At 38.0% G+C, this 26,429-nt stretch overlaps 2 protein-coding genes across 3 annotated transcripts in view; one reads left to right on the forward strand and one right to left on the reverse strand.

The window, feature by feature from the left end:
* The window catches only part of pxk (PX domain containing serine/threonine kinase), a 60,226-nt gene extending 45,753 nt beyond the window's left edge, over positions 1–14,473 (forward strand). For both annotated transcript variants that reach the window (XM_052017228.1, XM_052017229.1), the window contains one exon: positions 8,521–14,473. In XM_052017228.1, the coding sequence (XP_051873188.1) occupies positions 8,521–8,711 (191 nt within the window). In that variant the 3' untranslated portion in view covers positions 8,712–14,473. The remainder of the gene's footprint in view (positions 1–8,520) is intronic.
* pdhb (pyruvate dehydrogenase E1 subunit beta) lies at positions 12,907–26,393 on the reverse strand. Its single transcript, XM_052017230.1, has 10 exons — positions 26,310–26,393; positions 26,158–26,217; positions 22,130–22,237; positions 21,983–22,045; positions 21,866–21,901; positions 20,563–20,848; positions 19,867–19,977; positions 17,314–17,405; positions 15,694–15,835; positions 12,907–15,518 (listed from the first exon to the last, which is right to left on the reverse strand). The coding sequence occupies exons 1-10, from the start codon at positions 26,343–26,345 to the stop codon at positions 15,373–15,375; spliced, it is 1,080 nt and encodes a 359-aa protein (XP_051873190.1). The 5' UTR covers positions 26,346–26,393; the 3' UTR covers positions 12,907–15,372.
* Positions 26,394–26,429: the final 36 nt, after the last annotated feature.

Genomic DNA, 26,429 nt, shown 5'->3' on the forward strand with positions numbered 1-26,429 from the left:
ACTAGTGGTGTTCCGCAGCGGTTGGTGTTGGGGCTGATTCTCTTTACCTTGTACATTAACGATTTGGATGATGGAGTAAATGGTTTTGTGGCTAAGTTTGCGGATGACACCAAGATAGGTGGAGGAGTAGAGAGTATTGAGGAGACAGGAGGGTTGCAGAGAGACCAAGATAGTTTAGGAGAATGGGCAAGGAAATGGCAGATGAGATTCAATGTTGAGAAAAGTGCAGTTGTACACTTTGGAAACAGAAATAAACGGGCAGATTATTATCTAGAAGGAGATAAAATTCAAAGTAAATAAGTAAAAAGGGACTTGGGGGTACTCATGCAGGATACCTTAAAGGTTAACCACCAGGTCGGATCGGTGGTAAAGAAAGCGAATGCTATGTTGGCATTCATTTCGAGAGGTATAGTGTATAAAAGTAAGGAAGTGTTGATGAGGCTCTACGGGGCACTAGTGAGGCCTCACTTAGAATACTGTGCACAGTTTTGGGCCCCATATCTTAGGAAAGATGTGCTGATGTTGGAGAGGGTTCAGAGGAGATTTACAAGGATGATTCCCGGAATGAAAGGGCTTACGTATGACGAGCGTTTGTCGGCTCTTGGACTGTACTCACTGGAGTACAGAAGAATGAGAGGGGACCTCATAGAGACATTTAAAATGTTGAAAGGACTGGACAGAGTAGATGTGGCCAAGCTGTTTCCCTTGGTGGGTGAGTCCAGGACCAGAGGGCACAATCTTAGAATTAGAGGGTACAGGTTTAAAACAGATGAGGAGAAATTCCTTTAGCCAGAGGGTGGTGAATTTGTGGAATTCCTTGCCACATACAGCAGTGGAGGCCAGATCACTGGAGGCATTTAAGGAAGAGATAGATAGATATCTAAATAGTCGGGGTATCAAGGGATATGGGAATAAGGCCAGAAATTGGGGTTAGAATAGTGTGTTTTGCCCCCCCACCATTTCTCATTTTCTTTTTCCCCTTTGGAGCAAACTCAATGGGCCGAATGGCCTACTTCTGCTCCCTTGTCTTGAGATTTTGTGAAGATGGACCTCCAATTTTTTGTTAACACAAAAGCTACTACTAACAGGAAACCAGCAGCAACGTCTGCATAGCTTCTTCCATCTTTGATCATTTGCCATGTGCACTGGAGCTGATGTAAAGTTAAATGATTATCACAATGTAGATTCTTCCTTGAAATAGATTCAGTTTACCTTTTGGTTACCTAGTTTAAATTCTCTAAACCCCATGCTCTTTGTAATCACTTCAAAGTCAATTATGTTAAAATGTATGAGGTTACACCTTGTTAGATTATTTCATGTATGAATTTAAAACAAAAACACTTATGATTCTGGGTAATTCGCTTCTATTAAAGTGTAAGCTGTTAAAGAAGGCAGATAGTTGATATCTGCTGACTTTCATGTATGTGTGCAGATATTTTTGGGCAGTGTAACTGCAGATTCTTTAAGTACCTTTTCCTATGAAGACCTTCAGTGTGTTGCACCAGTCAAATTTGCACTGTGGATATCCTGCACTCTTCGACAAGGCCAAGCACAGCATGGGGCAGTCAGATAGAAACATTTGAGTATTGTCAAGGCTGAAGGATATGGAATAAAAGATGCTATAGCAGTATGGATAGAAAGTTGGCTATGTAACAAGAAATCAAGTAGTAAAAGGCTTTTTGGATTCGAGGGAAGTGTACAGTGAACTCTGCCAGGGGTCGATTTTAGGACTACTTAATGTAAACGTTAATGATTTGGACTAGGTTCTGCATGGTACAATTTCCAGATTTGCTGATGGAGAACATGGAAGCATATTGAATCATTAGAAGTATAATAATGGACAAGGGAGTAAAGATGGTCTGATGGACTGGGCAAACAGGAATCTTGAAAAGAGGCAAAACAAACTGGAGGATAAAATTTAAATGGAGTAGAAATGCATAGTTGATATGGCAGAGGAGGTTGAGAATGTTTTTAGTATATTTTTTTAAAAAAAGGATTTTGTGGCTCCTGGAAGCAGAAAGTACCAAAGCAGTCATCAAGAACCTTTTATAAAACACAGGTTCAGGCGCAACTGAAGTGTTATGTCTATTTCTGGGCACTGCCCTTTGGTAGGACTTTGGAAATGATGCAGAAGAGATTTATTGAAATAATTCCAGGGAAATAATGAGCAATCCAAGCTGCTTCTCTTTGAAACAGGAGATCCTGGGGAGATCCTAAAGGGACATGTCAAATCATGAAGCATATGGACAGGGTGGAAAGAGTGAAATTGTTCCCATTGATGGAAAGGTTAAGAATTAGGGGACATGGAATTAGCAAAGGATTAGCAAGGTAACCAAAAGTTGTACACAGATTTTTTTTAATGGAGTTGAGTGGTTAGGATGTGGAAGGCACATCTGGGGACAGTAAAGGAGGGAAATTCAATTCTAGCATTCAAAAAGGATCTGGATAAGTATCTGAAAAGAAAAATTGTTCCAGGCTCTGAGAGAGAGCAGGTGGTTGGGCTAGTTGGATTGCACTTGTGTAGAGCTATTAAATACTTGATGGGCCAAATGGCAGCCTCTAGTACCATGACCGTTCTAAGGTTCTGTGATTCTGCGGTGTCCGCCTCAGTGGGCTGCTTTTGCTTAGTTCCAATATACTGTATTCAATCAGTTCCAAAGAATTTCCAGTCATGGATGCTCAAGTCAGTTCCATTCCCTTAGTTTTAAAATTTTCCAAGGATCTAACCTTGAACCAATCTCTGGCCTCAATGACATCATCTAAGGAGATAAGGTCACCTTCATGTGTTCTGATGAGACACAGCTTTGATGTTGAACATCTTTCCTTGCCATTTCACTACCTCTATGCTCTGATTATTTTCCTTTTCCAGTTGAATGTGTTCCAAAACTGTTCAGTTAAACAGTGGGCAGATTGAAGCCCATTGTCTTCACTTCTTGCTGCAAATGCTATTGATGCCACTACTACTGCTGTTGGACCAGATTGTTCACACCTTAGTATACCACAGTGTTGAAAATGTGGCTCATTGTTACTGATAATTTCTTATTGCTAGATGGAAGATATTCCAAGCAGCCTATATTTTATACTGCCTACAATTCAGGGATGCTAGGTTACTTTCAATTTAGGTCTCAGCTTCTAATGTTCAGCCATCCACGCTCTTGGTGTTAAAGCAATGATATAGTCCCTGGGTTTGTTAAAGCCCTGTTGAACTTCATTCTTTTAATTACTGCAACTGCATTTTCTGCCTTTCATTTTTACTGGCAGAAGATCTGTCTTAAAGTAATCCTAAGTGGCATAATGTTTTCCGTAAACTGAATTCCAAAAATTGACCACAGCAAATTTTAAACAATGTAATGACTTCCTATGTTCTTGCTTCTAATTGCTTTTCCTTTCTAATGAGTAATTTATTACTTTAGTTTGCCAGAAATAGTGCAACTTGCAATATTAAGAAATGAAAAACCTTATTTGTTCTTTAATGTAATACCAATGTATTTTTCTTAGGTCATCAAGTCAGATTATCAATGGAGCACATTACTGTTTTCTCATTCCAATCGTATATCAATATTACACTATTTTCTGTTATATAAATAATTTAGATTCATTTGGTGCAGTCTTCCTAAAGCTGTTGAACTCTAATGTAGCAACTGCTTGATGAAAGTATTCTATAAATCCTTTGTCAAACCTCCAGTCTGGTTTATGCCATGGATGAGGGATGTAAACCCAATGTTTGGGAAGAATAATTAAGCAATCAGAAGACCTTGGTGATGGGACTATCCAGTTTTTTTGTTTACAGGGAAAACAGAAGCTTCATTTTTTAAAATTAGGATTAGGGTAGTAATGGGAATGTTGGGAGCAATTTCTTGTTAAGAAAGGAAGTGGGGATATTCTTGGCTATTAATGGCATTCCAAAAAAAGTGGGATTATGGTAGTGCTGTAGCACATTATTAATTAGTGGCTATTCCTGCATTTGGAAGACTTTTTTTAAGGGGGTTGTGTTTGTATGTGTCTGTTTTGTCTGAATCTTTTTCTGAATCTTTGTCTGAATATATGCTGAAAGTTTGCCAAACAACAGCAACCATTTCAGAGCTGAGGCTCAGTGGCTTGATTTGTACATTGGGTTTACTAGCACAGGCCACACCATGGAAGAAAAAGAGAGTGATTGCATTGCCTTATCCTCCATTAATGAGATTATATTGTTGAGGGAAGGGATTCCATATGAGACTGTCAAGTTTGTTCAGTAGCATGCCATATAGTGTATTTACCCATTGAGTCAGTAGGGTTAATAGTCCATTTCTTGCATCAATTAATAAACATACTGATCAGATACAGGAGACCAGAATTGTTGCAGACAACACTTAACTGAAGCCTCCAGTTATACAAGTTCCCATTTATGATGGAAGTACAAGGATGGATGATAGGGGAGGTGTGCACTTACCTTAATAGTACAGTTCTACTTAAACTAACAATATCCGTTGATTTTACTGGTTTGAATGCTAGGCTCGCATGTGAAAATACCATGGAAGCATATTTATTTTGTCCTGTTGCTCCACGCTAAAGTACTAAAGTCAAGTATTTTGCAGTCATCGATGATAATCGAGAGCAGAATAAAATCTTTCATTATGACTCGTTCATAGTTATAAAGTGCAATTTATGGTCATTTGGGAAAGGTAGGTTTCTAAGGGAAACATTCAGCAGTCATACAGTATCTGTGGAAGGGAAATTGTTAAGATTGACTAATCTTTTATAAGGATGGTTCTGAGGAAAATTTATTGAATGAAATGGTGACTTTCTCACTGATGATTCTCCTTTAGGGGAACTTATGAGTGCAACTTAACTCTATGCCATAGCAGTGGCTGCACGTTCTGCTCAGAACAGAAAAGACAGCAGCTATTTAAGTGGTGTTTAATGTGACTTACTGGGGATGAATTTCTAGATGTCAATGCTTTTAATGAGGTAAAGTGGGTTGGGAAGGGACACAAGAAACTGCCACAGATCTGTATGACCCCTTTATGTAATAAATTATGTAACTTATTTCTCTTTGGTAACCCATCAGTTGTCTGAATATCATTGTTTTTGCATGTTATATTGTCCAGGTTTAATTCATGGTAATGACTTATTGCTTCTTTCTTTCTATGCTGTCTTTGCTGTAGAGCACACACCATTTTGAGCCTGACTTTGGGGTAATGTAGACCACCCTAAAAACTTAAAGGTTACAGAAAGAGGTCACAGTCATCAAGGTGAATCAGTTTGTTGTTGCATCACAATCATTTTGGATGGGGTAGAATTATTTTAAACAGAGTTGTGTATTTGTCAATGAATCCTGTTTACTAGGTTCTTTTATGTCTGTTTTTTTTTCCTTTATCCACTCTTGGGAATGCAGTGACTCATGCTGAGATTGTCTCGGCTGTCAAGTTCATCTTTGCAGGTAGCAGTTCTTTGAGCAAATACCAAAAACATGCAATTTATACAATGGCTTTAACACACTGCATTTGGGGTACTTGCACTGTATTATTTAAAAGAAATGAATATCTCGCAAAAGAAATCTTGGTGAGGTAACCAGATATTTGGTGAATGAAAGTGAAGCCTTCAAGAGAATTGCAAAGTGTGTGGCCAAGCTGGGTGAAAGAGTAGCCACCAATGAAGGAGTGAAGGCTGTGATGTTAGAGGGGTTTGCAGGTTTGGAAAAGATTATATAGATGGAAAGGAGGTTAAAACAAAATGTAAGCATGCACAGTTGCAGAAGGGAAAGGGGAGTGTTAATGGATTAAGCTTCCTGTTGAAATTCAGATATTGAAACTGGAAGTGAGGAAGTGGTTAAGCAAATCCTGTATTGCTCTGAGTAGAGGTCCAAAGGCAAATGAGAGTTTGAAAGAACAGTTGTTACTTCAACTTTTTTGCAGCTGTGAAGGGGATGGGAGAGATTTGTGAGATTACAGCACTGATTTGGAGGAGAGAAGGTAAGAGTTTTGAGAAGGATGTGCCCTGTAGGAAGAACTAACTTTTAGAAGCGTTGGTGGAGTATCTTGAAGTGGAACAGTAGATAACAATGATTTTTCAGGGGTGAAAGCATGGATTGTGAGAATGTTCAAGAAAGTTGACACAGGGCTAGAGGAAGACTTGAGTTGGTGATGAGGCTTTACTGCCCCCAAGTAATTTGGATAGGTGCCAAGTATTTGTGTTCTCATACCCAAATTGAGTTTCATTCAAAGTTGATAATATTCACAGTAAGATTGTTAATGAAATAGTCCTCATTTATACTTTAGAAGACATTTGAGGAGAAATGGCTGCAAATTTTCCTGTGGTCATGTTGGCCACAAAAGAAAGTGAACAAGGAAGCTGGGGTTTAAGGAGTAGGTTGTGATGAATGCATTGGAGAGCACTAAGAACTTGAAACACATCCATGGCCATTCAAATTTGGAAGAGTTGTTTGGTGTAATAAAGGATATGTAAAGATAGAAGGCTGATTGTCAACTGGAGAGAATTATTTATAATGTGTTTTATTACTAACTTGCAATACCAACAGAATCTGATTTTTACACAATGTTTGCTTGTAGGCTTTCAACAATAGTAAATAATGATCAAGAGTTTTCACAAATTTTTCATTTCTCTCGTTGGGAAGAAGCATTTGCAACTTCCCCAATGACTAATTCGGACAGACTTTTAGTTCAAACTTTAGAATTTTGCTTACATAGTTGAATGTGGTATTCAGTAGGATGAAGGTGGCTCCCATCATAACAAGGCACTATTTTGTTTTTCCAGACATACTTCTTTTGCATGAAGGCCTCAAACAATGGATCATGTTAAAACAGCACAGGCACTTTGTTAATTTGGATGCCTTAATATTCTACACTGCTGCTGAGTTAAACTGATCAATTATGAGGACTAATGAGAATAGAGTGGAGTAACTTGTGGAATGTTACTTTGTCACTTTTCAGAAGAGAATCATCCAAGTTTGTCTCTTTCCTCATTTGTAACAAAGAATTCTGGATTGCATTCCAAAATATTCTATTTTTTTTTCTGTTTCCACATTTCAAAAGCTCCATTTTCCAAAGTCTAAAATTAACAGCTCCTAGGATTATTAACAACTACGTATCTCTGATCTCATTAATTACTGAAAATATGTGTTTCTATTTAAACTCAAACTTATACAGCACATTATTTCTGATTTTGATAACCTATTTCTAAGGGTTTGATTAATTGTACGAATGTACCATAAAGTAGAATTTATTACTGTAAATTGCCTATTTCAATTTAACAAGAAACATCTCAATAGCTTTAGTGGTGGGAGTGGAGTGAAAAAATTGTAAAACAATGTAATAGTTGCAAATTAAAATAATTCAAGTAACACAGATGAGACCGTTATCATTCAGATTAGCTCTTACTAGTTGTTGCATATGATAGACAAGGGGATGGGAAAATTCCATCCAGTGTTAAACTAAAAAGGAGCCTTGTATAGAGGTGGTGCAGTTTCTTATTTACCTTGTTCAGGCTGTGACTGAATCTGTTGCCATTTAGTGATGATTGTATGTTTATGTACAGTACACTAATGTATTTTGCCTGGTATGTTAGAGCCCAAAATAATCGTCATTAAAGTGCACCTCACACTGTGGTGCCTTTTATAACAGTTGGCAAAGATCACATATACTTGCAGACTTTTTCTTCAAATATCTGTTTGTCCATTTGAAACTCACTTCTGTATGGACCAATTAGAAGTAATATTATGACAAAGCAAAATGACGCTGGAACTTTGGTTTCACGAATTCTTTCACAAGAGATGCCATTATTATTTTCTTTTCCTGCATTGATATTAGGTACCTGCACCAGTTTGCAAGGTAAATATCAGAAGAGCAACCTGCTACATCATTTTGATTATTCAAGTTCTCACACTAACCACATCCTGCTGAAATTATTAAAGTTGCCTAAAAGTTAAGTTTTAAACAAGGCCCACAAATCAAAAGGAAAATTGCCTTTTAAGGAATTCATGTTTTTTGAGACAATAGTTATTAGTATCCTTTGCCATGCTCTCTTTCCAGCTGCATCATTGTAAAGTAAATCTCATGAACTTAACATAAACCAAAATAGGATTATGAATGCTTATCAAACGGCCTTAAATTGGTGATAATAAAACAAAGTTTAATAACTAGTATGCATACTATTCATTGGACAATTGGAAAATCTATTTAAATGCCAGTTTGTGTGTGCAAGCATTTTACCAAATCAGCTGAACGGGTTGCCCTTTGCTTCAAAATGGTTAAAGGAAAAATGGGTAAGGTTTGTGGAGTTTTGCCAATAAGTAAAACAAATATAGTACCTGAGAAAGCATCTGCAAAAGAAAAATTGACATTTCAACACAACTTTTGTTAATGTTGAAGAAATACAATGCTAACTTATTTCTCTACAGATGCTGGCTCATGAATATTATCCACCTTTGCAGTTCTTTCTATTAAAGTCTTTAGTACGGGAAAGATCTTTATGAAGACTTCAACGTGAGAATTTACTTGATCTTTTTTTCCATCCTTGCAGGAGTTTCTTCAATCCCTCCACCTCCAGCTCTTCCCCCATCTCAAAAGTCTGAGATCCAGCTTCCATCAGAATCCATTTCTGCTGCCAATGGTACAGCCAGAGGAGCCTTACTCAGCTCAATTCAAAGCTTTAAAAAGGGGCACTTGAAGCCTACAACTACACGTGATCGCAGCATCCCCATGATCAAATAATACATTAATTACATTGGAATAGTAAACTAAAGTTGGTAAAATATGCCAGCTATGTATGTATCTGGGGCAAGAGTTTTGAACTAATGTACAGGACAATCATTCCTTTTAAAAGCATTTGCTTTTAATGAATCTACAGTATGTTGCAGCCAATGTGTTTTCCTTATGGGCATACTTCACCCCCTAGTGGTCATAGTTATGTTTCTAAAGGTTTCTCTCATTAAGCACTTGTCAGTGAACTTAACTGTGGAGCCAGTGATCTGCAATAATTTAACATTGAAATAATACAAAAATGGCAGCAATCTAATTTGCAATAATGTATCTTAAAAGAACTTGCTGTAGTTTGACTATAATCTCCTAATCTTGATTTTCTGAAGAAAGTGCACTTTAAAGATTTGTTTTACTGTATAAACAAAGAAACAGCCGTTTCTATGCAGAAAATTTTCATAGTATATGTACAAATTTCTTGTAAACAATGACTAGATATTCATTTAATATTTTATTAAAATAATTGTCTTGGTAATTCACCATTCTCTGGTGTCTGTTGTGAAAATGGAAATTAGAGCACCTTTCTAAGTAGTTAAGGCTCAGATAAAGTTAAAATGGATGGCAAGTTCAGGTGATAGAAATGCATTAATTTAACTTTCCATTCTTAGCAGTGGCTCACTGAGAGAAGAAGTTGAGTCTTCCAATATGGATCCATTATTTTAGAAATAAAGGTATTACTCAAAGGTAGTTTGTCATTAAGATTTGTATTTCCACTAACTTCAACAGTCAAGAAACACAACCATGCTCAGTCATATTTAGCTGTACTGTGGATGAGATTTACTTCAAGTTAACAAACTTATCTACTAGTTTAATTACACACTTCCAATAGCCACAGTAATTGTCTAGTTCTTCTGGTTCAAATGGTTATTCCTAAAATGCATCCTAATCTGAGATGCAAGGAAGATAGATATTTTACAAATAACCCTAATTTACCTGGTGTCATGCAGTGACAAGAGGTACTAGAGAATCTTTCAGGTTTATTCCTGTTGATCGCAAAACAAATCCAATTTTAATGTAACAAATCATACTTGAAATGTATTAACATTTTACATTAACTTTGCAGTTTTGTCCTGGTGCAGCCCACTTCCTAGAATCTCATTTTGAATATACAAACAACTTGGAATTTGAAATAGTTAATACATTGTATTTAAAGAGCTTCACTGCCATTTGAACTTGGCCTTGGCTCAGTGGTAGCTTTAACTGGCACAAGGTCTTGGTATTGAGACCATTATCTAGGTACTTTTGTCCATTACCAGACCATTCCAAAAGGCACATTCACCTCCAATGATCTTCCTCACTAATAACTGGCTGCTTCTGTAACACAACTGTTCCATGGACTAGTCAAACAACAATTTGAATCTCATATTATAGCCAAAACACCAGACTTCACCACTGTCCCTGGGCAAGTCCCATCTCACCAGAACACTGATGATGAATAGCCAAAGTAACAAATATGAACCATAAATTTGCCCCTATACTCAAACCTGATCCACCATTCAATGAGATCATGGCCGATCTGTTCTTGGGCACAGCTCCACTCATGCTCAGTCCCCTTAAATGAAAAAAATCTATTAGACTTGAATATACCTGAGATAGAAAATTCCAAAGAATCACAACTTAAACTCTATTTCTTAACTGGGTGACCAATAGCCTTTCAGTACACCTTTGTAATTTTTAGATTTCCCCCACCAGATGAAACACTCGCTCAGTATTTACTCTCAACACCATGGAATGTGACGTGGAATTTACTTCATCAACAACCTACCAAAGTGAGAATGTATTTGCCACTCCACAGCACAGGACCAATTACAGCACCTGCATCCACTGGATAAATGACAGATATAGTCTCAGTTCAAAGACAACAACTCAAATCCAGCTAGTTTCTGCCTCTTTCTTCAGTCTATTTTAAAAGTGATGAAAAATGTTGTTATGCTATTAAGCAACATGTAGTAATAGTCTTCTCACCAATACACTCTGGGTTCCACCAGGCTTCAGCCTTGGCCCAGAGAGATGAATCTCAGGCATGAGGGGAGAATGATTGCCCTTTGACAGCAAGATCGTTTTTGACATCAAAGAGTCCTAATAAAGGGCAATCATCTCAGCCCTGAAACATGACTTACAGGAGGGCTGTAGGTCCAATCTACCTCAGCTTCTTCATCAGTGCGCTATCATCAGAGTAAGAAGTGGGGATGCTGTTGGTTGCAGTGTTGATTTCAATTCACAGTTCTTCTACGCAGTTAATTTCCCTCTTGCACCAATGCCCAGGTTAACTAGCAGCTAAGATACACATCAGGAACGAGCTTACTATATGAAATTCAACAGCATTAACTTTGCTGTATTCCCACCACCATACCAAGGCTCAAACTGTCAAGAAGTTGACTGGACCAAACTCAAATGCTGTAATTACACGAGAAGGATGAAGAATGGTTATTCTGTAGTGGGCGACTTACTTCCTGCATCCACTTTCTGTAGCCTTTCATCTACGAGACTTAAGTCATCAGTGAGATGTTATTTCTCTTATTTTTCTTAGATGAATACAGCTCAATGTTACCAAGATAAAACTTAATCGGTACCACACCTACAATTTCAAACATTAATCCCCTTTATCATAAGCATGATACTAACAAGGATTCACTGCAGCAACTAGGCAAGGCTTATTGGATAGTTGCTGTGACTTATCACCTCTTGCTTGGGCATGCAGGTGCATGAGATGCTATCAGATCCAGCTTCTCCTTCAGTCACACAATATCTCGAATTGGCAATGAACTTACTGAGCCTTCATGACCATCAAGTCATAGGAGATTTACAATGTTGTTGCCAGAACTGGAAAGCTTTAGCAAGGAAAGATTGAATAGATTACAGCTGTTTGCTTTGGAACGAAGACTGAGAGGAGTTTATCTGAGGCATTCTAGATTATGAGGGGCCTAGATAGGGTAAACAGGAAGGACCCAATCCCCCATATGATTGAGAGGAGGAAAAATGCTTTCACCTGGAGGATGGCAGGAGGCTGAACTCACCAACTAAAAAAAAAGGGTGGTAGAGGCAAAGATCTTTATCACATTTCAAAAGTTGTTGCGATTTGCTCTTAAGAGTAGTAACCTACAGGGATCAAGTTTTGGAAGGTGGGATTAGGCTAGGTAGATTATCTCCAATCATCCATTTCTGATGAACAAAATGGCCACCTACTGCAGTTGTAAAGTTTCACTCCCAATCCTTATCTGACACCACTGTTAACTACTTTCAAAGCATCTACTGCAATGGTTCAAAAAGGCAGCTCACTATCAATTTCTCAAAGGGAAACACTAAACTTGTCCATATCCCACAAAAAGAGAAGTGGAAATTGCCGTAGACACAAATGAACTGCAAAAGGTATGAGAAGCAAGTTGCTTGTGGTGGATGGAAAAACAGCATTAAGCAGGTACCGCAGTAAACAAGCAATGGCTAACATTTAAAGAGCATTAAGAACATATTTGTTGTAAGATAAGACAAAAAAAAAGGAAAACAAAAAGCAAGAATGGCTAACACAAGAAATTAAAGACAATAATGGATCAAAGAAGTTTATAATGTTGCCAAACGAATCTAAGGATTGGGAGATTTTCACAATTCAAGAGGATGAAGGTATTGATAAAGAAAAAGGAAAGCACATTGAGAGTACCCTAACAAGAAGCAAACAAAAAAAAAATTGCAAAAATTGTATAGATACACAAAAATGAAAACAGCAGCAAAAGGAGTTTCTTACTGACAACAACAAGAGAAATTGTATTGGGGGGGGGGGGGCGGGTGGGAAGGGGAAGAAAGAGGAAGAGACAAGTCAGATGCATCTACCTTTGTGAAAGATGCAAGAAAACTTCCAGAAGTAATGCAGAACAGGCCCACAAACAAAATACCCGAAAGAAAATGGCATTGGTAAAGAAGTGCATTTCATACAACTAAAAGGACCCAAAGACCTCCCCCTCAAAATTTTGAGGGAGGTGGCTTGATGGGTGACTGATGTATTAGTTACCTTCCAAAATTGCTGATATTTTAGAATGGTTCTCAGACTGGAATGTAGCAAATCTAATCCCAATAAAATTGAGGTAAAGACACCTTACAGTGGAACTTGCAGGGAAATATTGTAGTGTGCACCAAGGATTGGTTAACAGACAGAACACAGAATAAACACGTCATTTTATTGGGCTCAGAGATTATAACTGGTGGGGTATCACATCAGCTACATCAATGATTTGGATTAAGGGCTCAAGTAAAATATCAAGGTTTGTTGATACAAAGCTGGGTGGCAGTCCAAGTTGCAAGGGGGATGTAGAATAGGTAAAGGTATGGCAGACAGAATATGTGGAAAAGAATATCATCCATTTTAGTAAAAGATTTTTTTTAAAAAATGGTGAGAGATTGAAAGATAAATGTTGAGAGTGCTGGGGTCTTGTACACAAATCATTGGAAGGCAGGAACAGCAAGCAATTAGGAAGGCAAATGGTACACTGGTCTTTATTGGAAGAGAATGTGGTTACAAGAGCAAAGATGACACTACAATTATCTAGGCCCCAGTTTGTTCCTCACCAGAAACATCATGCACAGGTTCAGATTTCTCTACTTAAGGAATGATATACTTGTAAAGGAAGAGGAAGGAATGCAACAAAGATCAGTAAATTGATTCCTGGGATTGGCAGGGGAAATAGGTGGACTAGTTCCAAAGAGGAGATACAAGCAGACTGGGACTCTGGAGTATGGAATAATGAGGAGGGCAATCTCATTGAAACAGAAAATTCTTACAGGGTTTGACAGGATAAATACAGAGATTATGTTCAACTTGGCTGGACTATCTAGAAACAGGAGGCAGAGTCAAAATGAGGGGTCTGCTGTACAGGATTGAAATTTCTTCACACAGGATTGTGAATCTTTGGGATTCTTTTAAAGGATTGTCAGAATCAAGTTTATTATTGATTTAAGTGTTGTGAAATTTGTTAATCTGCAGGATAAGTACACTGCAAGGACATGAAATTACTATAAATTACAAATAGTGCAAAAAAAAGGAATAATGAAGTAGTGTTCATGGACGGTTCAGAAATCTGATGGTGGAGGGGAAGAAGCTGTTCTTCAGGCTCCTGTACTTCCTCCCTGATGGTATAATGAGAAGAGGGAATGTTCCAGATGGTGAGGCCCAGTTATAGTATATTCAAGAAAGATTAACAAGTTTTTTTTAGTCACTGAGAATTAAGAAATGTGGGGTTAGTACAGGAAAATAGCCCATGGGAAAATTAGACATGAAAAAATGCAGTGCAGCATATGCAAGGAGCTAAGTGTCCTACTCTTGCTTCGATGTCTTATGTTCTTTTGATGTATCCGTGGTAGTAAGGATTTCCATTTAGTGAAAGTGGTCATGGTGCCAATCAAATTTGATGTGTTACAACTCAATATATATAGAAAAATCACAACACTGCTATCAAGTAATTCCACTCTTAATCTTGAACCAGCTCATAATTCAAAGAAAATTGAGGTTCTCTCTCATACTAAATTAGTAACTAAATAAACAAGTAATCCAACAGTTTTAAACAAATTACGTCAAATTTAATTTACTAAAGTATGATGGAGACAGCTCAGTTTGCTTCTCTTGTAGGCAAAGTCAAAATTCTAGACTGAAGTTTGAATCTTGTTCTACCAAACATGAGGAATTGTGATCAGTAAAAACAGTGTTCACAGTAACATTAAAACTTGTAGTTGCCAAACAGGCTGAGGGATAACCATTTGCTCTTGTTAAAAAGGAGTATTTGTTTAGAACTTTTAATTTCAATGCATAATTATAATTTCAATGCATTTATATACATTACAAAAACAATAACAAAATGCTATAATTCTAATTGATATTTATGCAACTCAAACATGGCTATTTTGGAAGAGGTTAATTTTTAAACCAGGAGTGTCTTTCAAAACACATTCATAAATAGTTCAAAGGAACATGCTGTAACAGTTTCACAAACTAAGTGATCAATTACAGAAAATTGATTTTTTTTAAAAAAAGAGTGGAACCTACCAATTTTATATCATAACATGAAAGTGTTAAAGTTAAATGGAGCCATTGATTTGTTTTCATCGGTCCACTGTTACATATGAACTTTAAGGCTTATGCCAGTTGGTTTACTGATACACAGATGTAAAATATGGCTTAAAACTTAGAGATTTGTAACTTACTTTATAGTGTTTAACAACCAGTAACAGTGACTGATATACAAGTTATCAAAAGCAAAAATATATTACCATTAAATTTTTTCTTTCCCCTCCATGATTTGAATGATATTATAATCCAACTTTTGAGGGCCACTTTTAACATTAGTGAGGGGGTATGTATTGCTTCAAAATAAACAGACAGCCCCTTTAGCATTTCAAATATACATCAACTGGGAAAGAAATTACCACTCAATACAAGTTCTCAAATTAATATTGTACCTTTTAACTTGTGGATGGATCTGAAGTCCTTTCTAAAATTATACTTTTCCAACAATTTTGTTGGCACCAAATGTTTTGTACATTTTATCCTAGCTACAGGATGACATATACACTATTAAAGTTATACACCAGTGAAATAGAGATGGCAGATTCATAAAAAGCAAGGCAGGTGCAATTACACATGGAGTATCTTCTTGACTGTAAAAATTATATCCTTAACCTGAGGTATGCTGTTATCTTCCAAGATCTTTGCATAAGGCATAGGGAGATCTGCACCAGTAACTCGCACAATTGGGGCATCCAGGTAATTAAATGCTGGACCTAAAATGAAATATCATATTATAATTCAAAAGTACAGCAAAAAAAAAGTTTGTAATTCAAGTAACTAGTTAAGGGTCCTTATAATGAACTTATTGCAGACTGTTTTTACTATTTACCAATTCCATATTCAGTAAATGGGAAACAATTGTATCCTCCAAATATATTAGTACTTTACCTTCCATGATTCTAGCACAGATTTCAGCACCTACTCCAAATTGTGGCCAACCACCCTCAACTGTTATCAAATGATTGGTCTTCATCACACTAGCTTCGATAGTCTCCATATCCATGGGTCTGATAGTACGCATGTTAATTACCTGAAATGATACAAATTCCTTCATTAATACATTTCTGGAAAAAAAGACCATCAATATGCAAACATTTTTGCACCATGTATAGTTTTAAACTACCATTCTTGGGTGAAAAGGATTGCATGTGACAAGCATTTTGTGCTATACGCAAGATCCCACATGCCTCAAGAAAGCATAGAATTTTCTAAAACAGCTGCCTAATGGAACAATTACTGCCAGTTACATCAATGACCTGAATACATGATATAAACAAGTCTTAAAACTATTTAAAGATAAATTTGGAATCAGGTTTCTGTATTGGTAGGCAAAATCTAAAAGTAATCGCCTGAGAAAATATTTCTGACAGTGTTTAATTAATTAGCTCCTTCACCACTCGTGAAATACCTCAATTACACGGCTGCACTCATCATGACAGTGATACCTTTGAATAATTGGCACTAATAGCACCAAGGTTAACAGTTTGAGGGAGGTGATCATCAGTAAATTAAGATGCTCCAGCAACTGCACTATAAACTCTTCACACTACTGTGCACAACCACCCAAATTTGTCTGAACAAATGCTGGCATGACCCCACAAACTTCACAATCCGGGGGATTTTCACACATAAACACATGAATGTGAAGTTGCAGTCAGTTGCCTGCAAGGTTGCCAGTGGCACAAGGAGTGCTCCCCATTTCTCCCCATGGAGGTGAATGGCAGCAAGTATTTACTTAATTTACATTTCTTGAATAGGTCTAGTGTTAGGCTTTGGTTTATTTTAAGATTTACAGTGCATTTTATTTGATGTCATCAGATGTATGACAGCTCTGGCAACTGGTTGGGGGGGGGGGGGGGGAGAAGCGGGTTTAAATGACTTAGCTGGTTATCAAAAAACTTTCTCTCCCACTTCTCTATAGGTCAGCAAGCAGAAAAGCTACAGGCGAACAGGAGGCTCGGTGTCAATTAGGATATAGAGAGCAGAGTTTTGGATGACCGAGTTTACAGAAAGAATGAGGGAGCCCAATGATTAGTTCACTGGAATAATCCTACAGATAACATAAGCATGGACAAGGCCTTCAGCAGCAGATCAGCTGAGGTAAGAGTGATGTGCTATAAATGATTGAAACACTCTGTGGCCCAAGGCTGAACTCAGGGTCAAATGTGACACAAAGGTAGTCAACAGTCACCCTGGAGAGGAACGGAGTCAGCAGATATGCAAAGAAATGCACGACAGGGATCACGGTTTAACGACCTGGTCTTCCCATTTACTTAATTGGAGAAAAAGTTCTGCTCATCTAGTACTGGATGCCAGCCAAACCATCATCTGGTCATTTAAAGAGAGTGGAGCAGCAAAGTGATAAGATACAAAGCTGTATACCATCAGCATACATCTGGAAACTGACAGTATATTTTCAGATGGTGCTGAGGGGAAGCATGCAGATGAAAAATAGCATGCTTAAAATACTTATTTTTCTATTTCAGCATTTATGAAATGGTCACCTACCTCACAATCAATACCTTCTTTTGCGAGAGCAACAGCTGCATCCATGCAATTGCCTACACTTTTGGAGTGTGCAACCAAGGTGATATTGGTTCCTGCAAGAAAAAAAAGATATTTTCATCGTACACAAACTACAAATTAACCCAGGTTTCAACTTCAGATTATGTAGGATTCAAGTAGGATGGGAAAAAAAATCCCAAACCAAATTACATAGAGCAAGCACAGCCTAATAAGACTAGCAGCTGAATTCATGGATTTATCCAACACAATTAAGTCAACTAGTCTCATTAATCTTGTACATTTATCACCAGGATAATAAAAACAAAGAAAACAAGTGACCTTAATGTGTTCAAGCCAACTTTACCACCTCCTTACATTACATTGTCCTTACCAAGTTATGTGGCTTGGTTAAATTAATACAGAAATCATATGACATGACCCAAGTCACTACATATGTTCTGACACTTTGCTGAAGTGAAGCAATAATTCCAAATGCCTTTCCATGAAAGGAATAGAGTTTGTGCTTTAAGGGTGAAGAGAAGGTAAACAAAGCAGAGTGATATTTACCATTTAAGACAAGCAATTTAGTTAGTGATTTCAGAATTCTGTTCAGATAATTTGCTGAGTCTTACATTCATGGTTGCTACTTGTAATTAATATTTACAATTAATATTCTGAAAAGCATAACCTTATAATATACGACTCCATTGCACCACTCTCCCTCCCAATGTGCCACACAGTGGTTAAAGGAATACCATAAATTCTCAAATTAAGGCACAATTTTCAAAGATCTTTTATTTCCTCCTCCACCCCTTGTGCTTCCACACCCTATTACAGTAAGGATACTTTATATTACAGGGCTATGTAGAATTCTATACAGGTTTAGCAAATTCCACAGGCCTCGAAGTATATCCATGGCAAGGTCTTGCTAACCTAGCTTGGATGCAGAGGATTACCTTGATGGCTTAAAGCAGCCCAGACTCCAGTGATAGGTTCTGGATAACAGCAGGATCTTTGGTTCCTCCCAAAACCTTGCCAACTATAAAAGCTGAACATAATGTTTTAATATTTAAAATGTCTCTTACAGCCAGAGACATTAAAAGCAAAATACTTAATTTTTAATATTTAAATCAACTAAAAACATATCTTTCCTTTTGCCTCCAAATCCATTGCTCTGCATCACGTCTAGCAGCAAGGTAAACAGAGAGGGAGTGCACGCGAGAGAGAGTGATAAAATCTATCACTAACTATGGGACGTCCATCAGCATTACATAGTGACATCTGACCCAATGAGTTGATGCTGTAACCCTAGTTTCCTTCATCTACTACCCAGTTTCTCAATGCAATGTAGCCAAGGCATTTTCCTGGCAAAGTACATCACCTTGCATCAAATTCATTTTTCACAAGTTTGCTAATGTCTTCCTACATCATGTTACATGCTTGACCAGCGTTAGTTATTATTCGCCAGTTTAGTATATGCAAGTGGTGATAATTAGTTAATTGTGCCCAACTCCAAATCATATTTAGAACCATGTGCTTTTATAAACTTAACTTAAATCAATATTCATTATTAACAGGTCTCCCACATGTACCTTTATTCCTTTTTGTTTTAAAAAAGGAAAAGTGCATGTGGCAACATCAACTTTGATGTTTCAAGTTTTTAAAGCTATAAAAATCCTGAATCTTGTGTTACTTTTCATACCAAACATTGTTTGCATAAACTGACACAGTTATTGACATTAAATAATGGTGAATGCTGCATTCCAGGTACACAGTATAACAATACATGGGAATGCTAAAAGAAGATTAGGATCTATGTCAAAAGACTCAGGACATTAGAGTAGGCGATCTATTCATTCAGGTCTGATCAGAGACTTAATTGGTCATGGAGCAAATATCAATCAAGCCCAATTGTAGGTTATTCGATATATCCTTCACAAATCTCAGCATGATTCACACAGTCATATGCTGTTAAGAGAACTCATGCTTCCAATATGGAGCACGTGTCAACCAGGCGAGTGGTTACCAGAATTTTCATTTACAAATTTCAAATATCTCAATGACTTTGCTCCGAGTGATCTTACTGACTTTTTTTTTGGCATGGTTATAGCAAACAACAACAGAGTTGTGCCAGCTAAGGATGTATGTAGAGAATTGATTGCCAATCAAGCAGATTGAATTAACTCCTCCATAAAATGCACGTTTGAAACAGATGTTTGCAATATTGCTCACTGACTGTATCTCACTACAAATGAAGCAAAATGCAGAATTAGGTTCAAAGATAGTTGATCATCAGTTCCATTCAATAAGATTGAACCAGCTTGTGCTTCAGAGGAACACAATTTGAAACAATAATACAAGTAGGCACCAAGCAAAAGCAATAGTGGAAGAAAATTTTGAAGGTGAGAATTACACCAGAAATATTTAGAAATCATACAAAAATCCAGCAACAAGATTACAAAAGATCATGTTTATTCTGCTGGGGATGGAAGTGTTCACCAAGTTATAAAACTATTTAATAAAGAAAACATAAATTATACCAACTTATTTTTTTACCTGTTTTTTCTACTTTGGCTTTTCCTATTGGGATAAGAAAGTCTTTTGACTGGGCTTCCTCAGAAACTTCAAAGGGAACACCATACATCAATTCATTTTCCAGAAACACAACTGCAAGACAGCAAATGGTCAATGTACCTTATGAGTACAAAATGTGATTGACAACATTTTACAGGCTACAGCCATTTCCATCCATTGGCAAAGAAATAGGGAAAGAATATTAAATAAAAGTTTGAAAGGATCCAGTTTGTAAAGTTGATAGCCTTCTAGTTGAAAGACATTTTTGGACTATCAGAACGAACAAAGTAATTCCTTCTCTTGTACTACTGTTCTGTAATTCAGAAAATCTCTATGAACAATCACAATTAAAGACAAAGAAGTCACAATTCAAGGCTCAAGGCTCTGAAGCTGCTTATCTGACCCAGTAATTAGTGGGCTAAAGTTTGTGACTTGCTTAAGATAACCCTATGAAAGCTCTGCCCCAAAAACTTTCCCTTTTAATATTTAAAATAGCTGCATCTGAAGTTTCCCAAAAAGAAACAAAGGGAACAAAATCATTTGTGGCTTTAAAAGCATGTTTTGTCCATGAAGGGGCAGAATGGCATTTATAAGTAATTCATCCATGTCAACAGCTGTCAGTAGATTAATGCAATGAATTATCTATCACCTTCTCAAATAATATTTTAAAGCACTAACCGGGATTATCATCTCGAATGGCAGATTTCAACAAGCCTTTTGCATCTTCGGCACTCCAAGGACTAATCACTTTCAGCCCAGGACAGTGGCTGTACCATGCTGCAAAGCACTGTGAATGCTGAGCTGCCACTCCAGCAGAAGAACCATTTGGACCTCTGAAGACAACAGGAACGGGTACAGCACCAGCAGACATGTAGTACGTTTTGGCAGCAGAATTTATAATTTGGTCGATCGCTTGCATTGAGAAGTTGAAGGTCATGAATTCACAGATGGGCCTCAAGCCAGCCTGGGGAGTTAGTCAGCATTAAGTAACTTTGCTTTTCCAAGGGCAGATTTGTAATAAAACACACTCACATGCACATCATTTTAAACAAAACCTGATATGAATCTTTAATCTTGCATTCTAATATCCATTATCATTTTATACACCAAGTTCATTGCACTATTGTTTACGAGGTACATCAGTCTGCCCTTTGGAAGAAAGAAGTTTTAACTTTATAGTTACAAGGATAAGAGCCGAGGCATGGCAATAATGATGAGAAGTAATACTTTTTTTTCCCCCCGCACAAGGGTATTTGTAGTTTTATACAATGGGCCAGATTCTGTAGGGAACTGTTGGCAGCTACATGGGCAGCAAGTTTTAATTTCCACAAATACTCAAAACCCAAACATGCAGAAGGCCATTCACAGTATTTTGACTACTAAGCTCTGCCACTGGACATTTGGAGATGAACAGTGATGTTCTGTGATTCCTTAGCTCCAACAACCCATACCAGATTGAACCTACCATAAAGAGCTATCCTCCACTGATTTTAGAAGAACCACTGAAGGATTAAGACATGCATTTATATTCTCCTCAAATTTGAGTTCAGTATTTAAGTTCTATTAATTTTATTTTTAATAATATTTCAAATGTCAGAAAGATTCAAGTTTTTGACAGCCAACCAAACTAAGATCTCACTTAAGCTGGCTGTCAAAGTATTTTTCAGCAATTTTAAGAGTGGAGGTCACTCTGCCCACCCAACCACGATAAGGCCGAAGTGCAGAATGCCCATGTAGAGCCTTGTCACCAAGGATACGGCTGTTTTCTCCAGCAAGCACCTATTGGACTATGCAAATAAGGCAAGTTCCAACATAGCCTAGGATCAGAGTTGCGCATGGGTGGCTCAACATTGACTGCAAAAAGCTGAGCCAGAACCATGACAACTTTAACGAACATATGCCGTTTTCTATTAAGCTGTTTGTGGTTGTATAATTATATGCATCTAATGCAAGTTACATGCAAAATTTTGAAGTTACGTACCATGGCAGCACCAACTGCAATTCCTGCAAAGCCCATCTGAAAGAAAAGTTTAACGATTTTAGCCATCACAAGTCATTAAATGAAAATTTGACTTTGAATATTTAATAGTGAAAATACCTCTGAGATTGGTGTGTCCATGATTCTCTTATCTCCCCATTTCTTCCACAGTCCACGGCTCACCTGTAGCAATGCAATCACCAAATATTTACAGCTACTTACAGGGATTAAAATACATCAGAACATTAGACATTACCTGCGGCTCACCTTGTAAGCACCATCGTACTGTGCTACCTCTTCTCCCAAGAGAAATACAGTTTCATCTCTCTCAATTTCTTCATCCAAGGCCTGGGTCAGGGCATCTCGAATGGTCAACTAGAGAAAAAAAGTTTTTAAAGCAATCAATGTATCTTGTTGGATAAGAGGTCTGACATTTAAAATATTCATCGTGAATGGGCAGAGCAGCAAGCCTAAAGACGGTAATTGGTTTATTATTGTCACATGTACTGAGATAGAGTAAAAAGCTTTTGTTTGTTTGCCATTCAGACAGATCATTCCATAAATAAGTATATTGAGGTAGTACAAAAGGAAAAAAAATGCAGAATATAGCATTACAGTTACAGAGAAAGTGCAGTGCAAGTAGACAAATGAAGTGCCTGGTCCATGACAAGGTAGATTGGGAGATCAAGACTTCATCTTTATCATACAAGAGGTCCGTTCAAGAGTCTTGTAACAGCGGGATAGAAGTTGTCCTTGATCCTGCTGGTATGTGCTCTCAAGCTTTTGTATCTTCTGCCCAGTGGAAAGGGGAAGAAGAGAGAATGGTCAGGGTGGGTGGGTTCTTTTATTATGTTTGCTGCTTTATCAAGGCAGCGAGGAATGTAAACAGAGTCAATGGAGCGGAGGCTGATTTTCATGATATACTAGGCTGTATTCACAACTCAAATATCTTTGTGGTCTTAGGCAGAGCAGTTATCATACCAAGCTGTGATGCATCTGGATAGGATGCTTTCTATGGTGCATCTGTAAAAATTGGTGAGGGTCATCAGGGACAGGCTGAATTTCCTTAGCCTTCTGAGGAAGTAAAGGCACTCATGTGCTTTCTTGGCCATAGCATTTTTTGTGGCTCGACTAGGACAAGTTGTTGGTAATGTTTACACCTAGGAACCTGAAGCTCTCAACTACTTAAGCAGATAATGCAGCTCTAAGTGAGTACTGCACTGTTTCAGATGCGATCTTTCAGCCGGCGTGGTAAACAGAGGCCCTCTCAGGTGGCTGTACAAGATCCCATGGCATTACTCTGAAGAGCAGGAAAAGTTATTCTGTGTTTTGGTCAATATTTATGTTTAATCAACAATATTAAAATACATCTGGTCATTCCCACATTGTCATTTGTGGGAGGTTGCTTTGCACAAATTGCTACCCTGCTTCACATGGTACAACAGTGGAGTATACATCAAAAAATACTTCATTAGCTGTAAAGTGCTTTGGGAGCATCCCAGGCCAATACAATTACAAGGCTTTGTTTTTATACTGTAAAAATAAAGGACAGGAAAAGTAGCACAACTTTGTCATGCTGGTTGTTAGTATTAAGGAAATATATTTGTTATTCCAGAGCCACTAACATTTTTAAACTGATATTTCACTTGAAAATATTCATATTTTCTATTCAGTTATCCACTATCCCTCACAGTCTAGACGTTATGTCCTATCAAGATATTTGCAAACTATCAGAAGAATTTTGTTCAGAGCATATAGAAAAATCAGGGTGTCTCACAGGAGAGATGTAAAAGAAAAGGCAACTAATCACTCTTTGACAGTTCCTCAAATCTTTTCAGACTGAAAAGCACCACAAGACCAAACAAACTCATCTATCTATGCCAGAAAGTAGAGGGAAGGATGCTGAAATTTACAAATTAGTTACAATAAAGCTGCTTCAGACAGACATAGTCCTTATATAGAAACATGGAAAACAACAAGAATGGTCCAATTTGACCTTTCGGAACTGCCCCATCATTCAACATGATCATGACTAATCATCCACTTCAGTACCCTTGAATGAACCTTTTATACAATAAAGATGAACTCCTGCTCTCTCAATCTACCTCGTCATCACTCTTGCCGTCATGACTCTTACAATGTAGTTTGCATAATTTTTTTTCCTTTTATACTACCTTGATGTACTTACGCATGGAATGATGTCTGGATGGCATGCAAACAAAAGCACTTCATTGAATCTCTGTACGTGACAATAATAAACCAATTACCTGCTCCTGCTTTCTCCCTTGAACCCTTTAACATTAAGAAATATATCTTTCTCCTTCTCAAATATATTTAATGATTTGGCCTGCACTGCCTTCTGTGGTAGAGAATTCCATGGGTTCATCACCCTCTGGGTGAAAATAATTTCTCCTGATCTCAGTTCTAGATGTACATCTCGAAGGCGCAATCCCTGGTTCTGGACTCTCCAGCCATCAAGAACATCCAAATCTGGTCTGTCTATTCCTGTTAAAATGTTGTAGGGTTCCATAGAGATTTCCTCTCTTTCTTCTACACTCCCGTGAACTTAGTGTTACCTGCAGCTGTAGAAAACATGGGTTAGAGTGCACTTAGAGTAGCATGTACAGTTCGGGTCACCACACTACGGGAAGGACGTGGTAGCAATCGAGAGTGTGTGGAAGAGATTCCTAGAATGGAAGGCTGTGATTATGAGAGATTGGATAGGCCTGGTTTATTCTCACTGGAATGTAGGAGACTGAGGGGTGACTTTATGAAGGGCATAGATAGTCAAGAGTCTTGTTCCTAAGGCAGGGAAACTAGAACTAGAGGGCACAGGTTACAGGCGAGAGGGAAGAAACTTGAAGGATAGCTGAGGGATACGTTTTTGACATAGAGTGTGGTGAATATGAACTGCCAGGGGAAGTGATAGAGGCAGATACAATTACAACATTTAAAAGGTGTTTGGAGAGGTACTTGCATAGGATAGTAGAGGGATATAGGCCTGATGCAGGCTAATGGATTAGCATAGATAGGCATCAAAGTCAGCATGAATGAGGTAGTCTAACAAGGCCTGTTTCCATGCTGTACAATTCTATCATTGACTCATTCTCACCTCATACATCAGCCCTGCCATCCCAGGAATCAGTCTAGTAAATATGTTGCACTCACTTCATGGGGGGAACATTCTTCAAATAAAGAGACCAAAACTGCACACGGAAGTCCAGATGTGATCTCATCAAGGCCCTATACAACTGCGGCAAAACATTCTTGCTTCAACATTCAAATCCTCTTGTAATGAAGGCCAACATACTACTTGCCTTCCTTACAGATAGTCACTCCCGAGCACTAACTTTCAACTGCTGGCGAACTAGCATACTCAAGTCTTAATGCACCTTGTCAATCTGTTACCAATTCAGATAAGCCACAATATTGTCTTTAAGTAAAATGGATAAACTGGCATTTATCCACTTTAAACAGCATCTGCCATGTATTTGTCCGCTATCAGAATCAGGTCTATTACCACTGATGTATGTCGTGGAATTTGTTGTTTTGCAGCAGCAGCAATATCCCACTATTATCCCAATTTGTCTTGATCACAATAAAAACATACCAATCAATAGCACAAATATTTTTTTTAAAAAATCAGCAGGAAAACACTCCCAAAAACTTGCAAGTTCATAACATTGTAGAATTCAGTTAATATTATCATTTTATATTTTTGGGAAATTAATACTTTAGAATTACCCATTCAAAAGACTAGGCTCATGTTTGTGTGACAGTTCAAGACATTACTTTGATCAGTTAAGATCCTATCTGTATTTTGGCCAATTTACTTCATTCACCTACAACTACAAGCACAATCACAGACAGAAATAAGCATTGTTTTGTTTTTAGTACTTTTAGACTAAACGTCAAACATAATCTAAAAGGCAGAATTGGAAAATTATTTGAAAATCATCATCGGAAGTGGTATTCGGAGGGCGAGATCACACCAACATTCAGTACAAAGGAATGTCATTGCATGCTTGGTGTTCAGGACAATAATGGAATCTGAATCGGCATCTAAAACATCACCAGGCTCCCAAGCAGAGACTGCCCAGACTGGATTCGCAAGCTCGATCGTAACTCTCTGTTCTAAATCGGCCACGTTTACACAAAACTGATCACTTTCACTCACTAGTTTCCCCCAAGAATGGAAGTCAGAAACCTACGGCTGCCCCCGGGACCACCTGAGCCTTGAAAAGCCGCAGAGCCCGGCGCCCATCTCACGCCGGCCGAAGGTGACCCCACTGTACCTGAGCGGCCGCGGGCGCCGTCCGATGGAACTCCCTCCGTGTCCACGGGCCAAGGAGACTCTGTGTGAACAACGACAACTCAGCGTTACTGCACAGTCACCACCCTACAAGCCGCAGTCATTTTCTGCAACGGCAAAGGATTAACGCCGCACCTTCCCGCCGCGAAACAGACCCCTCAACGCCGCCATTTCCTTGAAGATCCTCACGGAGGCCGCCTGACACCGAAACTCATCCAATCAGCGGGTACGACACTCACGGTGTGACCTGTCATG

The sequence above is a fragment of the Pristis pectinata genome, chromosome 6 (assembly GCF_009764475.1).
Source record: "Pristis pectinata isolate sPriPec2 chromosome 6, sPriPec2.1.pri, whole genome shotgun sequence".
NCBI classification, from domain to species: Eukaryota; Metazoa; Chordata; class Chondrichthyes; order Rhinopristiformes; family Pristidae; genus Pristis; species Pristis pectinata.